The sequence below is a fragment of the Cupressus sempervirens genome, chromosome 4, assembly GCF_028749045.1.
Source record: "Cupressus sempervirens isolate cs-2001-9-10 chromosome 4, ASM2874904v1, whole genome shotgun sequence".
Classification (NCBI taxonomy): domain Eukaryota; kingdom Viridiplantae; phylum Streptophyta; class Pinopsida; order Cupressales; family Cupressaceae; genus Cupressus; species Cupressus sempervirens.
Genome location: NC_143121.1, coordinates 477,519,874 through 477,536,574, shown reverse-complemented (window position 1 = coordinate 477,536,574; position 16,701 = coordinate 477,519,874). Strand labels below are relative to the sequence as shown.

Here is a 16,701-nt window from a genome sequence, read left to right as displayed (position 1 = left end):
CAATGTTCTTAGTGTCTATTTCTAACTATAAAGCAACCATCCTTGCATTATATCACTATTTTATCCTTTGATATGCATGTTTTCTATTTTGGAATTTGTGATATTTCATCATGATATCAATAATTACTTCTTTTTGTAATCTTTTCTATCCTGTTGCATGTTTATTGAGGTTTGAGCATAGGCTCGTGACACTCACAAATGACTTATTTCTTTTAGCACTAGATTTCAATGTCACTGCTTACTTTCTTTTGTAATGAAATGCATCAACAAATAATATGTGTGTAGAGATATGCAATCATTTATTAGATCCTTCGGGATCTAACATCATTTTCCTTCATTTTTCTCTTGCATTTGTTGGAGAACATGGAGCTTGGAGCTGGATGAGTACTCCACGGAATCCATAACTAGTCAAAGCAACAAGCAATGACTGGTTATCTCTATTCTCATTTCTTTCATTCATATGTATCTTATCTATTTGTGTATTCCTTTATGAAATAAAAATAAGTTATACTCACGGCTTGTGTGAGGTCTTTTCTTTTCAACATATCAATTCATTTCATTGTTTTGAAAACATCAATGTATATTTAAAAATGAATAATACAAGGACATTTCTATTTTTTGAAAGTGAAATGAATGGCATTTATGTACTTTCTCATATGCATACTTAAATTTTACATGTGTGCAAAATTTTAGTAACATTTTTTGGCAACCTCTGTTGTTTGTCTACCTGCTTGACATTTGACAAGTTATTCTAGTTATCCTTATTCTTTGTACATAGAGTCTGATTATGCATTCCTTGCACCTAGACCTGACACAAAGCAACTTCTAAAGTTGTTGGTTCATTTTTGATTGTATGCTCATGAGTTTAATAAGACTGGAAACTTAAATTGACGGATATGTATGGTCAAAACTCAACTGTCAACTTTAGGATTCGAAACCATCATAGTTGACCATTTGGTTTGTGTATGGGTGAATGTATGTGTTTAAATGAATGCATATATGTAGTGTATGCATGGGTATGAAAATATGTATGTCTGGTAGCCAAACATTTTATTTGTAGTGATATGTATGTGTGTATGTGTTTGTATGTTGGATATGTGTATGCATTTAAGCACACATATTTATGCATGCATGAATGAAATGGGCAGATATGACTATGTAACAATGTAAACCAGCAACTTGACTGAACTGAACTACAAAAAAAAATAGGAAGCTAACCTAGAATAGAATCAAAACTAAACTAAATGCAAATGCATTTATTGAAAACAAGAGAAACTAACCTAGTATGTACAAAGTATGACTAAAACTCATACCTCAAAGCATGGTTTGAGGTGGATCCCATTCACAGGGATCGGTAGTACATCTCCTTCCATGGTAGCTAGTTGCTAAGCATTATGCTATTTACACTTGGCAATCTGAAATGGCCTAGCCCATATATGATCAAACTTACTATGTTGGCTAGGCCTACTCTTGAAAACATCCCACTTTAGTACCATGTCAACAACATGGAATTCTCAAGCTTGAGCTCTTCTATCAAAGCTCTTCTTTATCTACATTTTCTAATACTCCATAGTTTTCATGGCTTTTTTTCTGGTTTCTTCCAACTCCATTAGCCTGGCACACCGCACTAGCATAGGGTTACCTTCCTCAAACAGAACTAGCTATGTAGCAAGATCAAGAGCTGGTAATTCTATCTCAATTGAAAATTTGGCTTCTTTCCCATAAACAAGCCTATAACACGAGTTCCCAATGACTTTCTTTGAGGTGATCCTATCAACCCATAAGGAAGCCATCAATTTTGAATGTCAATTTCTCTGATTCTCTTACAAATTGCGCTTGATGATCCTTATGAGGTTCTTGTTGGAAGACTCTGCTAATACATTACTCTATGGGTAGTAATTAGAGCTTGTGCTAAGATATATCCCATGTTTAAAGCCCCAATCAGTGACTTTCATTCCAATAAAAGCAAGCGCATTATCAAAAATAATGAAATCAGGCACTCCAAACCTGTTTACAATGTCATCATAAAAACTTAGGACTGCTATTTCATTTACATCCTTTAACATTGTTGCCTCAGTCCAGTGTGTGAAATAATCAATGGCTGTAATGATCCACTTGTGACCCGCACTTGATGGAGGATTAATGGGCCCTATAAAATCAACGCCCCATTTTTGAAAGGGTTGTTCTATCTTAATTGGTTGCAAAGGGAAAGCTGGCAGCCTCTCTTTTCCTGCAAACATGGCACATTTAGTGCATTTTCTAACATGTGCATGACAATCCTTAAACAAATCAGGCCAATAATAGCCAGCTCAAAGAATCTTATAGGTTGTTTTCCTAGGAGAAAAATGTCCTCCTGAATGCCCATCATGAAATTCATGCAATATTTGAGCAATATGATCTGAATCTATGCATCTGAGAAGGACTCCATTGAAGTCTTTCTGGTATAAAATGTCATTAATTAACACAAAAGGGACTGATTGCAAGTGATAATATCTTCACTTTTCTTGATCTAAGGTGGCTAGGCATTGAATAATTTTCAAAAAATGTATCATATCTTTTAACCAACTTGTTGTTTTATCATTGTTTCTAGCAACACCAATCAGCAAAATTGTATTTTCTTGCTCTTCAAGTTTTGAAATGTCTTTATCTGCAATTTGTTCACACAATCCCTTTCCTCTAACCAATTTGGTTATCTGAATATCCACATCATACTCCATGATGCGTGTTATCTAGCCAGCTCTCTTCTCATTCAGATCCTTACTTAGGAGGAACTCCTTGACACTTGGATGCGTGACATGCAAAATGATCTTGTTATGTGTCAACAAGTATCTAAATTTCTTAAGGCTTTTTACAATTGCAAGGACATGTTTCTCAACAAAATTGTACCTTTGTTCATACTCTTCTAATCCTTTGCTGAAGAATGTGATTGGTTGTTCCAATCCTTCTACATTTTCTTGTACCAGCATAGCTAAAATCACAACATAACCACCATATGCATAAAGAATGAAATCTTTACCAAAATTAGGATTGATTAGGATAGATGCTGCTGCTAATGCATTTTTGATGGCCTAAAAAATTTCTTTGGCCTCTTTTGTCCATGCAAAAATTGCATTCTTTTTAAGCATGGTTGTTAATGGCTTGAGAAGAGCTGCAATGTCAAGCAGAAATCTTTGCACAAAATTTATGCAGCCAATGAAACTTTGAAGGCCCTTTTTGTGTTGTAGTAAAGACAACTCCATAATTGTTGTAGCTCATTCAAGGTCCACCGTGATGCCTGACTTAGATATAATGTATCCAAGTAATTTCCCCTCATGCACAAAAAATATACTCTTTTTTGGGTTTAATGAGATGCCAAATTCTCTACATTGCTCAAAAATATGCCTTAAGTGATCAATATGATCTACTATTTTTTGTGAATAAATAGCGACATCATCCAAATAAACCAAGATGAACCTATACATCAAATTTTTGAAAGCCATTTTCATGGCTTTCTGAAAGGTAGCTCTAGCGTTGGACAATCCAAATGGCATTCTTTTATATGCCATTGTCCCCCATTTTGTTGTAAATGCTATTTTAAATTGATCCTCTTCCTTTACTAGTATTTGATTATAACCCAAATAACCATCCAATAAAGAGAACCTTTCAGCCCCTAATACACTTTGCAAAATCTATTCCATGGATGGAAGCGGGTGCTTGTCTTTCAAAGAGACTCGATTCAAGTCTCTAAAATCCACACACCATCATAACTCTCCATTCTTCTTCCTTACTGGGACCAAATTAGCAACCCAACTTGTGTGTTTGATAGGGAAAATAATTTTTCTCTCAATCAACCTAAGAACTTCTTTTTGCATCAAGGGTTCCAACTTTGAATTGATTGGTCTTTGCCTTTGCCGAACTAGTTTAGCTACTGGTTCCAGCTCTATTGTATGTTGTGCTAGTTTTGGGTTAAATCCTTTCAAATCATTGTATTGTCATGCCAAGACATCATTGAATTCTTGGAAAAAATGAAGAAAAGACTCTTTTTCTTCAAAAAATTCACTTGGCCAAATTTAAAGCATTTACCCAATGCAATTTCCAGCTCTACATACTAGTTTTCTTTGACCAACAAGTTGGCTTTACTAGTTTTTACTTGATCATCCGAATTGAAAACACTTTCTAGTGTTACTAAACCTTTAGGCAACTTGTTATTTTTTAATTGTATCACCTGGTCACCATACTAATTTTTATACTTGTGCTGGTTAGAATTGGCAAAAACATCTTCTTCAAGCAAAAATTGTAGAATTTGTTCATCCCTGTCAAAAACTTGCCAATTAATATCATTATCAAGAACTGAAGGCCTAGTAATGATCCTAATATGCTACTGATCAGTATGTGTTGAAACATTTTTTACAATATCATACTGAGCTCCTACAGTTGCTAGTCTATCAGCATGTTGGTTTTTGTTTCTAGGAATAGCCAGTATATTAAATGCATCAAAATTTTCAAGTAAATCCCAAACACGAAATCTACAAGACTTTAGAATATCATTTTTCATAGCATTCAAACATTTAATTTGATTTACTACCAATTCACTATCACCGTACACTCTCAAGCACTTAATACTACATTTTCTTGCCCATTCTAATCCTTGAATCAACCCTTCATACTCTATTGTATTATTGATACAAGAAAAACTGAATCTAAAAGTGGCATAGTACTTCTCATTTTTAGGTGAGACTAACATAACACCCCCACTAGCACCTTGTTTACCCCTCGAACCATCAAAAAACATGCTCCATAGCTGATCTTGGGACTTTCCCAACTGATTCTCTGGTTTGACTAGATTGGAAATGCTTTCATTTTGCTCATGCATAATATAGGTCCCTAGGTCAACATTTTTCATATGATAAAACTGATTTTCATAGGTTTGAATTAATGCCCATTCATCAAGAAGAATATCTGAGACATTGTCTAGCTGGGTTCAATTTTCAATAGCTATATGATACTCTTCCTTATCAAATGCAAGTAGATTTGCATTGACAGCATTGGGTACATAGGGTTCTATGTGATTTTTTCAAGGTAACTTGGACATTATTATTACTTTAGTGCCATATCTAGTCCTATAAAGTATGTGAGACCAATCGGATAACAAGTAACCACCAATCTTTGCAATAAAGTCTCTAGACAAACAGATAGCAAAGTACGGGGGTAAATCTATGACATAGATATCTTGTTAAATGGAAAAATTAGGACAGGCATGAAGGGTGACACTTGCATCTTTAATCACACCTATAGTACCCATAGACATCCCATCAAGTTGGAAAATGCCTCTTTCAATGGGCTAGTATTTTAGTCCTAATTGGTCAGCTATCCTTTTGGGCATGATAGAGCTTGTAACTCCACTATCTACCATATAGTTGTGGACTAATTTATCACCAATGATTAAGGAAAGATAGAAAGGAGGCAGTTTTATTACCTTATCTAATTCTTTGGCAGTTTTATCACTGTCCTCTTTCTTTTCTTCTATATTTGTTAACACAGCCTTTGTTGGTTCATCCATCACCTTCATGGGATTTGCTTCATCCAAGAGAGCTTTTTGCAAGATATCTGTTTGACCAGGAATAGCCAAAGTCTCCCACATTGACATAGACACATTCATCTTCTTCATATTCTCCACAATATTAAATGGCATAGCAAACTGTGATTTCTAATGTGCTTTAATAGCACCATGGTCCGCTGGCTTGTGAACGATTTCCTTGGTGATAGGGACGTGAGTGTCTCCCATCATGTTTGTAGCACTTCAGGATGGTTTAGTAGTATCAAATGCTTTACCCTTATTTTTTGTTTGCTCTATTTCAAGGGCTCTTTTCTTAGCTCAGGTATTTACTGATATTGGTGAGTCATTATTGACGGCACAAAACTCATCTCTCTGCCAGTTGAGGAAAGCAGTTTCAGGAGTAGGTGCATCATTTGTGACATTTTTCTATCCCACTACTATAATTTGCACCATTAATGCCTAATTTATGACTCCATTTATACACATGGCCTGATTATGTGGTTCATTACTGGGATAACACCACTCAAAGTCTGCTGCAAGATTATTTTGCATGGGCACAATGTCTCTCACTATATTAGTAGAGTTAAGAGGAACTGGATTGTATGGCCAAAAAGGTCTTTGATTAATATTCTACCTATAACCCATCGCATTTCCCTAAAATGGCTGCCTATTTCCTTGAGGTTGGCCTTGATTTTCTATTATTTTTTAAGATTAACCAGATCATTGCTAAAGGTTTGCATCATATTTTCAATTTTGAGCTGACTATTCTTAATTTCCTATACCTCTAGTGAAGGACTTGTAGTACTTGAAGGGCCTGCCATGGTAATTTCTTGGTTGGGAACAACATGTAATGGGTTAAATGGTGGAATTGTTAATGGCATATTTGGTTGAATGTCTAAAAAAATGGGCATTGGAGGCCTAGGGGCTATTTTACCAGCCTGGATAAGACTGTTTTCAGCTCTAATGGCGATATCATAAGCTTGAGGCAGTGAAACACCTCCCATAGACTGAATCATTACTGAAATATCACTATTTAAGCTTTTCAAATAATAAAGAAAAGCATGGTCTACTGAAGGTCTTACCATAATGGGTATTCTAGTCTAGGTCCTTTGAAACCGGTTGTCAAAATCCATCATTTGTTCTTGTGGTGCATGCTTTATGGTTGTGAGTTGCTCTACAAGTGATAAGAAATCTGATTTATCCTCAAAGTGTCTTATCAAAGCATCACCCAAAGCATCCCATGAATCTATGGAACCAACAGTTAGGCTTCTAAACCACTAAAGTGCCTTCCCCTTTAAAGATGTTGCAAGTAGTTTGGTAGCAACATCTTCTTCTGTAACATGATGTACATTGCACAAAGTAGCAACATCCCTTATATGTTCATAAGTTGTAGTCTAATTTTCTCCAATAAAATCTAGCAGACTCTTCAATGTGGCAAGTGGTATGTCATGATGTTGAGCAAAATTCAAGGGACTCCCTTGATTAAAAGGCACAAAAGCATATGCCCTTGCCATTGGTAGAGGTTGTTGTACTTGATGTTATATAGGTTTCTATTAAACATGTACGCTCTGCTAAAAGCTTGTATTTGTTGTACTGGCTAGTATAAAACCAGTACTTGCTGAATTTTTAGTTGAGTCAGCCGATATGTCAAATGATTCAACCCTTACTGATGGACTTGCTGAATGTCTGACTTTCCTTTGACGTGTTCTACTATACACACAAAGACCAGGAGCTGAAATTTGCCTTCTTGATGTTGCCTTCCTTCTAGCAAGACTCCTTCCACATCTTTTTGGAGTTTCTAACTGTAGATATTCAAAAGAATCAAAACTTCATGTTTGAATCTTTCTCATAAATTCATTATACCCTACTGGTTGGTTGAAAAATGACTTTCAGTTGTACTAGCACAATTGGAAAATGTGCTCGCATCCCACCGAGTGTGCCAAAACTATTAAGTTTCAAGATTTGCACCTAGTACTGAACTGATAAAAGTTCAATAATCCTTACTTAACATGGGAATCATTTCACTATGTGAGACTTGCTAATGAAATGAAACCTTTGGGTTCTAGGCCAGCTCCTATAGGATCTTTCAGAGAAAATCTCTAAAATACTTAATGAAAACTTGTAGGAGAAAAGGTAAGAAACTCTTGAAAGTAAACCTAAACCTAAAGCTTAAACTAAGAAAAGGAGGTGATACACCAAAAGTGATTATGAAGACTTTTTAAAAAGCACTTAACTAAGAGGATTATATAGTTATATGAAATACAAATAAAGCACAACTTCCTATAAAGACTTGCACAAATAATTTATGATAAGGTTCCAGTACTAAAATAGCAAAAGGAGGTCAAACTAACACCTCACTTTAATTAATTTCATCTTTAAACACATATCATAACCTGCAAATAAACTTACTTTCCTACAAATAAGTCCTGGAATGAGATAGAAAGACAAGGAATAGTGAAACATTCTCAAGTTAACCCATCAAATCATTCAAAAAAATGCACACACAATTTGCAAAAAGGAAAAAGGCTTAACAATGGACTCCACAAAGCATTATCACACAATTGTCACTTGTATTAAGTCTCCAAAAATGATGAATTACAAAATTTATAACAAAGCTTAAGACTCAGAGAAGAAGTCTCCAAAACTCTATCATAAAATCAAAATTTCCCATAATGAGTTACAAAACTCAATAAGTACCCTCAAAACAACTTTGGGTTGAATGCAGAAATAAAGCCTAAAAAACAAGGCTTAGAAACTTCCAAAATGAAGTCCCATGATGCCTAAGACTTTACTAACCCATAATAAGGCCTATGACTCATCAAAATTTATCCCCAAACTCTTCAACTGATTACAAATATTTTCAAACTGAATGGGTAAAAACAAATCTGACCCCAAAAAGCCTAATTTGCCTCTAAATGTTACCAATTGATTTCTGACATAAAGACCATTACATAGGGATATAGTGACTCATATTTTATTTTTTGCATCAAAAATAGGAAAATATTTAATGACTTATAAGTCATCATTTAAGAAAAAACTTCCTTAAAAAATAAAACTTTTGAAAAAGAGGGTTGCAGGTACGATGAGAGCCACTGAGTTTTTGGCCTATGTCTGGAGCTAGGGCACCCGTGCCCTAGCTCATTTTTCTATTTTCTAAGTTTTGTAGCAAGGAATTTGGTGTTTGAAGGACTATGGATTGGGTGCATCATCTTTTTGGGCTGTAGATTGGGCCGAGTTCTAGAGGAGACGTCTTTTGCTACGTACAGGAGTCATTTTGTGCCTCTTGATGTCCTACATCATGTGTGGGTAGTGGACGCTACTATTGGGTACTTGTTTACCCATAGCCTTGGTTTGTGCTATTTTTTAGAGGATGAGGGTGTATAGTTGTAGGTTTAAAGTTGAAGGGATTGGATTAAGGGAGGGGGGATCTCCCTTTTTGAATCAGTGGTGTTTTTTAATGGCTGAAGCTAAGGGGGAGATTACAATGAAGAGCCTGAGCATGGATTTTTAGGTGGCTTTAGGCCCTAAAGTGTTAAATTAAGGGATGAATACTTTTGGCAATAACTTTTTTGCTCAAAATTCTAAGACTATTGATGTGGGGCCATCTAATGGCACAAGGATTATGAAGACCAATGGTTGTCTTGAGAGGTGCAAGGAGAGGCCAAAACTAGTTCTACCGGTTGAAATGATCGTGGATGATGTTGAATATTATTTGAATCACTCCCCATACTATAAGTTCTTAGGAATGAGGGTTTCCTTGCAATTCTTGGAGGTTTGGACTCGAAGGACTTGGGAGCCAGAAGGGGAAATGGAGATAATATTGCTAGCAAACAACTATTTCATAGTTACTTTCAATTGTATTATCGATCACAATAGGGTGTTTGAAGGAGGTTCGTATTTCCACAATAACATTGGGTTGTTTATCAAACTATGGCATGTTGGATTCAACCCCATAGAGGAGCTACCTAACCATGTCCCAGTATGGGTTCATTTGCCATGGTTTTTGATGGAATGCTATCAAGAGAATGTGTTACATCTTTTGGCTTCAGTGCTTGGAATCCCTGTAGGAACCTCATCACAGACCTTGGGGAAAAAGGTAATGACTTTTGCTCACATTTGTTTTGAAATTGATCTTAGTAGGCCTCTACTAGATGTAATAGAAATGTGTGTGGGTTCTTATTCTTGGATGTAGCAATTGGATTATGAAACTCTTCCTTTTCATTGTCGCCTGTGTTGAGAATATGGGCATCTGCAGTGAAGATGCCCAAGGAATAAACCTCAAGAATCCCTTCAGTCACAGCCTATGAGCAAGCCTCCTGAGATAGATAAAGGGAAGAACATATCTCCTGATGAGATAGGGGCTTCTAATGGATTTTTTTCGATTAGGACTTGAAATCAAAATAGGGGTCAAAAGAGGTCTTTTAAAGAAAGGCAGAATGATACATTTAATAGGTTTGAGGCATTGGATGAGCTTTGCCAATAGGAGGTGAACCTAGGTTTGACCAATTTGGATAATGAACTTATGAACTTAGTTCAAGAGGATCCTATTATCGATTCTATTATGGATCCCATAGGGGATGAGTGTAGGCAATTGGATGTTGATCAGCAAAAGGGAAATTCAAAGGTGCAGGAACCCTTGGCCATTGTTTCAATAGCAAGTATGGATTCTTCGACTATTGGGCAGAACATTGCTTCAAGCTTAGCAGTGAAGATTAAGCCTCCTCCCAAATTTGGTATTATGTAGAAGGATATCAAGAAGGGTGGGGCAGAGAAATTGGTGATACCTAGTCGAAAAAAGGATGTAGAAAAGATTAAATTAGCTGGTGAGAATTTGGTGGAGTTAGGGGTAGTTAAGCCTCTAGATTCTATTTTCTCATGCCCCTTAAAATGATTATTTTATCATGGAATGTGAGGGGTTTGAATAGTGGCCCTAGACAAAAAGTTTTTCATGAGTTAGTTAGAAGACATATTTCGGATGTTCTTTTTTTGTAGGAAACTAAGTTATCGGTGGAGAGTATGCAAGGTCTAAAGACTAGGTTGTGGAGTAATGGAGAATGCCAGTGCATTGGAGCTCATGGTACTTCCAAGGGTTTGGCCTATTTATGGAATCCTAGAAAAATCCAACCTCTTTGGTAGATTTCCTCTAAATCCTCTCTATCCATGATTGCTACCTGCTTAGAGACAAGGGAAGTTATATTATATTCCAATATTTATGCTCCTACTAATTCCTAGGGTAAACAAGTTTTGTGGTCCCATATCAAGCTAATTCATAGCATGTTGCCCTTTCACCCTTGGATTTTGGCTAGAGATTTCAATGCTATTTGTGAGCTAGCTAAGAAGCGAGGTGGTAATAGAAGACTGGAGCCTTTTGCACTGCTACTTCAAGACAATATTAATTCTTGAACCTTGTGGATATTAAACCTATCAATGGTCAATTCACTTGGAACAATTGTCGAAGTGGAGAGTTTTGTATTGCAGAAAGGTTAGATCAGTTCCTAGTTTCTTGTTACTGGATTGGGGGGTTGTAGTCATCTTGCTCTGAGATTTTGGATTGGAGAGGATCAGATCATTGGCCTATTAGACTATCTATAGTTTCAACTCGGGTGCTTTGGAAGCCTTCTTTTAGGTTCCAACTTATGTGGCTTTGGGACTCATCTTTGTATGATTTGGTATCTATTTGGTGGAAGAAAGGTAGACTAGCCTATGGTACTTCTATGTATATTTTTGCTAAGCTTCTTCAATAAGTTAAGTTTGAGCTTAAACGATGGAATCAGTTACACTATGGGAATCTATATCATGAAAGGCTTGGGCTCAAGTAGATTTGGATGATATTACAAGAAAGATAAGAGAGGAAGGGGTAATAGTTGAATTGCTTCAAGATGAGGCGTGGGCTATGAGATTTCTTGAAGAATGGGAAATGCAAGAGGAAATGTATTAGAAACAAAAGGTGCAGATCGAGTGGCTTCAGGAAGGGGACAAAAATATAGCTTTCTTCTTCAACTCGGTGAAGGCTAGGAGGCATGGTAACTCTACCTCGGGGTTGGTAAATGAGAGGTGAGAGCATCTTTCTTCTTTTCTAGAAATGTTCAGGGAGGCAGTACAGTACTTTGAATATCTCTTTAGAGAGGACTCACAAGGGGGATCTCCTGAGGAAGTGCATGTTCTTTCTTGTATTCCCACCCTTGTGACTGAAGATATGAATCAACAGCTCATGAGGGATATCTCAATTGAGGAGCTTGAAGGGGTTGTTTTTAATATGAAAAAAGGAAAGGCACCAAGACCTAATGGCTTCCCCATTGAGTTTTAGCAAGAGTTCTGGGATATCATCATATTTGACCTCCTGGCTATGATTCAGGAGTCTCAACATAATAAATAGATGTTAAGGGCTCTAAATGCTACTTTTCTTACTCTTATCCCCAAGTAGGAGGGGGCTGATAGGTTGAGCCAATTTTGGCCCATCTCTTTATGCAATTTTATTTACAAAATTATTTCCAAGCTTATGGTAGATAGATTAAAGAAGGGGCTTGCTGATTTGATTTCTAAGGAGCAAAGTGGTTTTGTGGTGGGTAGGCAAATTTTTGATGGGATTGTTATTGCTAATGAGGTCATCCATTCTATGGCCAAATCAAAAGAAAAAGCAATGTTTATCAAATTAGATATGGCAAAGTCTTATGACATAGTAAGGTGGTCTTTCTTGCAGAGGGTTCTTAGTGCCTTTGGCTTTGTAGAAAATTGGACTCAATGGGTTTGGAGTTGTGTTACGTTAGTTTCTTTCTCAGTGCTTATTAATGGGAGTCATTCTGAGATTTTTGGGGCCTCAAGGGGGCTTCATCAGGGAGACCCTCTCTCCCCTTATTTGTTTATTCTTTTGGCAGAAGGTTTGGGGAGATGGATTAAACAGAATGTGGGGTCTAGATTTATACATGGTTGGAGATGGGGTGGAACTTTACCTCCATAGACTCACCTGCAATTTGTAGATGATACTACTTTGATGGGGATTGCTACAATGAGGGAGGCATCTAATATTTGTAGAGTCTTGGATGTGTACCTGGCTACCTTAGGACAGCAAATTAATGAGGGAAAGTCATCCATATACTTCTTCAATACTTTAGGCCCTATTCAACAAAGGATTGCCCACACTTTGAGGTTTCAAATTGGGAATCTTCCATTGAAGTATCTTGGCATTCCCATCTCTGTGAGTAGGCTCCCCAAGGAGTCTTGGCAGGCTATTTTGGACAAATTTAGGGTGAAAGTTAATCACTGGACTCACCATTGGTTATCCTTTGCTAGTCATGTTCAGTTAATTAAGTCAGTTGTGCAAGCTTTTCCCATTTATAGATGCATGCTCCAAGTTGCTCCTACAGGCTTCCTTAAGGATATGGATTATGTAATGTGCCAATTTTTATGGGCAGGCTGCTTGGAGACTTCAAAATGGAGTTTGGTTAAATGGGAAGTGGTGTATAGTCTGAAGCATTACGTGGGTCTTGGCTTGAGGCAGTCGACATTGTCAGGTGAGGCTTTGGCAGCTAAACTCTACTGGCAGTGATGCAATGAGCAGGATAAGAGTTGGGTGATGGTTCTTTCATAGAAGTATCTCCCAGGGATTTCTCATCTTGATATTTCTAGGTATCCACTTGGGGGGAAGGGATCTGTGGTTTGGGATACTTTAAAGAAAGGGGCTAAGCTTATTAAGGATGGATTATTTTGGATCTGCAAGAGGGGGGTGGAGGCTCAATTCTGGTCAGACTGTTGGGATGGATTTCCCCCAATAATTTCTCAGTTGCCTAACTTAGGGATTTTGTGTCAATAGTTTCTAGAGGCTGGTTGGTCAAGGGTGAGTGATTTTAAGTCTTTTTTTCCCCCATGGTTAGCTAGAAATAGCTAAATGGAAGTCTCCAGATGAATGGCCAGTTGCTGATTTACAGGAGGAGTGTGCTATGCTACAAAATATCCTTTCCAGTAGAAGTTGTTGTTCTCTTTAGGAGGATGATGTGCTGGCCTAGTCTCCCAATCCTAAGGGGACCTATATAGTTACCTCTAGGTATAGCAGATTGGTGTCTCATAAGATGGTTCTACCTGAAGTGCAGTGGTGGAGGAAGGTTTGGAATAAACTATCTTGGCCAAAGTGCAATTATTTTATTTGGATGTTGGCTTGGAATAAATGTTTGACTTGGGATAATATCAAGAAAAGAGGATTCCATGGCCCTTCTATTTTTGTTATGTATGGGGCTAATGAGGAGAACTCTTCCCATTTGATTTTTCGATGCTCTTTCGCCCTGCAGCTCTGACATTTTTGGTGGGGAGTTTAGGTAGCATCTTGTGGCCATACTTCCTCCTTGATTGATTTTTGGCAGGGGATGGGGTAGCCTCCTTCTATGGCTCCTTTCCTATTGGAGGTATGGTTTTTGGGGCTTATCTTCTTGTTATGGCAGATTTGGTTGGAGTGCAATCAAAGGATTTTTCTTGGTGAGCAATAGCTAGTGCAATAAATTTGGCCGAGGATATTGGGCATGATTCAAGAGATAGTGGAGGCTAAGTGTGAAGTGGAATTACCTTTGGGGAAATTTGATACAGAGTTGGTGGAGAGATTGGGGACTTTGGAGTCTTCTTTGGCATTAACGAGGGCTGGGAGACAACATCATGAGAAGCAAAAAATTGATAGGGTTGGTAAATGGCAGCCTCCCCCCTACACGATCTTGAAGATCAATACTAATGGATCTTCAAGGGATAATCTAGGTTTGGCTGGTATCAATGGGATTGGGAGAGATGTTAGGGGCTCAGTGGTTTTTATCTTTTCAATCTATGTAGGGATTCAAACCATTAACCTGGTGGAAGGGTTGGCTATTCTTGCTGCTCTTGAGAAAGCTCATGTGCAAGGCTGGAGAAGAATTGTTTGTGAGTCAAACTCCCAAGTTTTGATCAACTTGCTTATTGAGCAGAAAGTGTCTGATGTTAACTAGAAATTGGCTAGGATTGTGCAAAAAAATTTGCAAATCAGTTCTTTGATGGAATTGGTGACTTTTGCTCATATTCTAAGGGAGTGGAATAGGGTAGCTAACTGTTTGGCAAAATGGGCTTCTGAGCATGCTGAGGGGATGGAGGATTGAGGAATGGGAATTGGCTCCTCAAGAGCTCCATTTTGACTTGAGGAGTATTTTGGAGGATGATAGGGTGGAGAATGATGATAGATGATGGTGTTGGTTGTTTTATCTCTGTTTGGGATTATCCTTATGCTTCTTGTTGGGACCTTTGGTTCTAGTTCACTTTTTATTAATGTTTTTTGATTCTTAATAAAGTTTTTACCCCCTTTATTTCAAAAAAAGTCATCATTTAAATATTTATCCTTTACATTAGTATTTATGCAAAAGAAAAATAATGAAAACAAAAACCCTCTTTTTTTTGCATTTTAAAACAAGACAATAATATTAGACCATTTCATATTATGTCTTTACCATATTTACACCTATGCAAAAATAAGATAACAAATACAAAACCCCTACGGCCTAACATCAATCACCTCCCTATCATAACAAATATAAATATTTAGTTTTAAAAGGGATTAAAATCCCATGGCACAACCTGCAAACTTCAAAAAGAGTATGAAAAATGGAAAAGGGGCACATTATAAGGTTTTCACAACCCTAAACCTTGCTCATTTTATCATTTTGCATTTAATGAACTCGCGTGAATGAAAATGAGGGTTTGATGGTCTGTGTGTGCTGCCATTAGAAGAGCTTCTATTTGAAGATTTCTATGTTTTTTGTTGTAAAGCTGTTGCCATGAGAGATTTACTAGATTTTAAGGTTGAAGCCACCTCTGTTGAACTCGAAAGGTATGTTATTTCTGAAAGATGTACATTCCAATTTCAAAAAGTTTGCACATGGGTTTTATTGGATATGTGCTTAGCTTGCTATTATTGATTTTTGTTCTGATTTTGCATCATATTGTTGTTGTTAATTTATTTTTTGGAAGTCATATTTGCTGGACATTACTCTTATCTATCACAAATTCAATAGCTATGTCATAGCATGCAGCCTGATGAAGAGTAGTCCATCCATGTTCATCTCAAAAGTTAATTCCAACACCAATATTCATATTGGACTTATTTCCCATTCATACCCAAGTGCAGCCATCATGTGCAAGACACTATGCCTATGTTTGTTGAGAACTAAAGTACTTTCCTTTCTGGGTTTATTGATTATAGTGCCAAGACTTGTCGAGCTTTTATTAATGTGGGTTCCTTCCTTGAGACAGACTCCACCTACTCTAGTCTTGAGAACTCACTCAGAACTAGCTACGTCTACCAAAATTCAAAATCAAAAACTCTAACAACATCCTTCTCATATGAACTCCCATTTCTTCCAGCACCCTTGACTCTACTTTCTATGACCATCCTAAAAATTTAATGGGACCTGTGACTTCTAATATTCATTAATTTTACTCTTAGATGCCCAAAATCTTCATTTGGGAAAACCAAGAATCTCTTTCATTTTCAGATTCTCTATATCTTTTCTTGTTATTCCTTTTCTCTTTCTACCTGCTTAATGTTCTTTGACAAGCTACACATGAAATAACTTCCTTTGGATCTGTATCTTTTGTATCATTAATCACTTGAAGACCACTATTTGGTTGCTAACGTTGTAGTGAAGTACTAGCAATTGCTTTGCCACTAGGATTTAGTTAATTCTATGAAGCCATTTTTACTTTCACATTGCTATGTCCATTTTGAATGAAGCTAATAGCCATCACATGAACTTTTGTCTCAGACCTACGATTATTCAAAGTTGACTTCCAATCTTCTTTAGCTATGGCATATTTGAAAGATGCCATTGTTACTAAGCTTACTAAAGATGTTTGTTGCTTTCACTGCTTTTCAACTTGAATACTTGTGGCTATAGGGGTTTCTTTTTTCTTTTGCTGATATATTATATATATCATTTTTGTTTCAAATAGATACATCTAATGTCCTTATTCATCTCTCTTAGCAAAAATTTGAAACAGCAAGTACAATTTGTTTTTCCATAGACATCAGTATTTTCATATCCTTGTAGTGCTTCAATTTTCTCCAAACCACCAGCATCCTCAAGTAATGTAGCATATTTAGTATTGTTTCCATCCCAAGCTTTGAGTATATTCTCTAGGTCTTGAAGGTAGACTATCACAAA

The 16,701-nt window shown here is 36.9% G+C and overlaps 1 protein-coding gene across 1 annotated transcript; it reads right to left on the bottom strand.

The window, feature by feature from the left end:
• Positions 1 to 1,886: 1,886 nt before the first annotated feature.
• LOC149562031 (uncharacterized) lies at positions 1,887 to 5,620 on the bottom strand. Its single transcript, XM_089827936.1, has 2 exons — positions 5,456 to 5,620; positions 1,887 to 2,279 (listed from the first exon to the last, which is right to left on the bottom strand). Exons 1-2 carry the CDS (start codon positions 5,618 to 5,620, stop codon positions 1,887 to 1,889), a joined length of 558 nt encoding a protein of 185 aa, XP_089684062.1.
• Between the last annotated feature and the right edge of the window lie 11,081 nt (positions 5,621 to 16,701).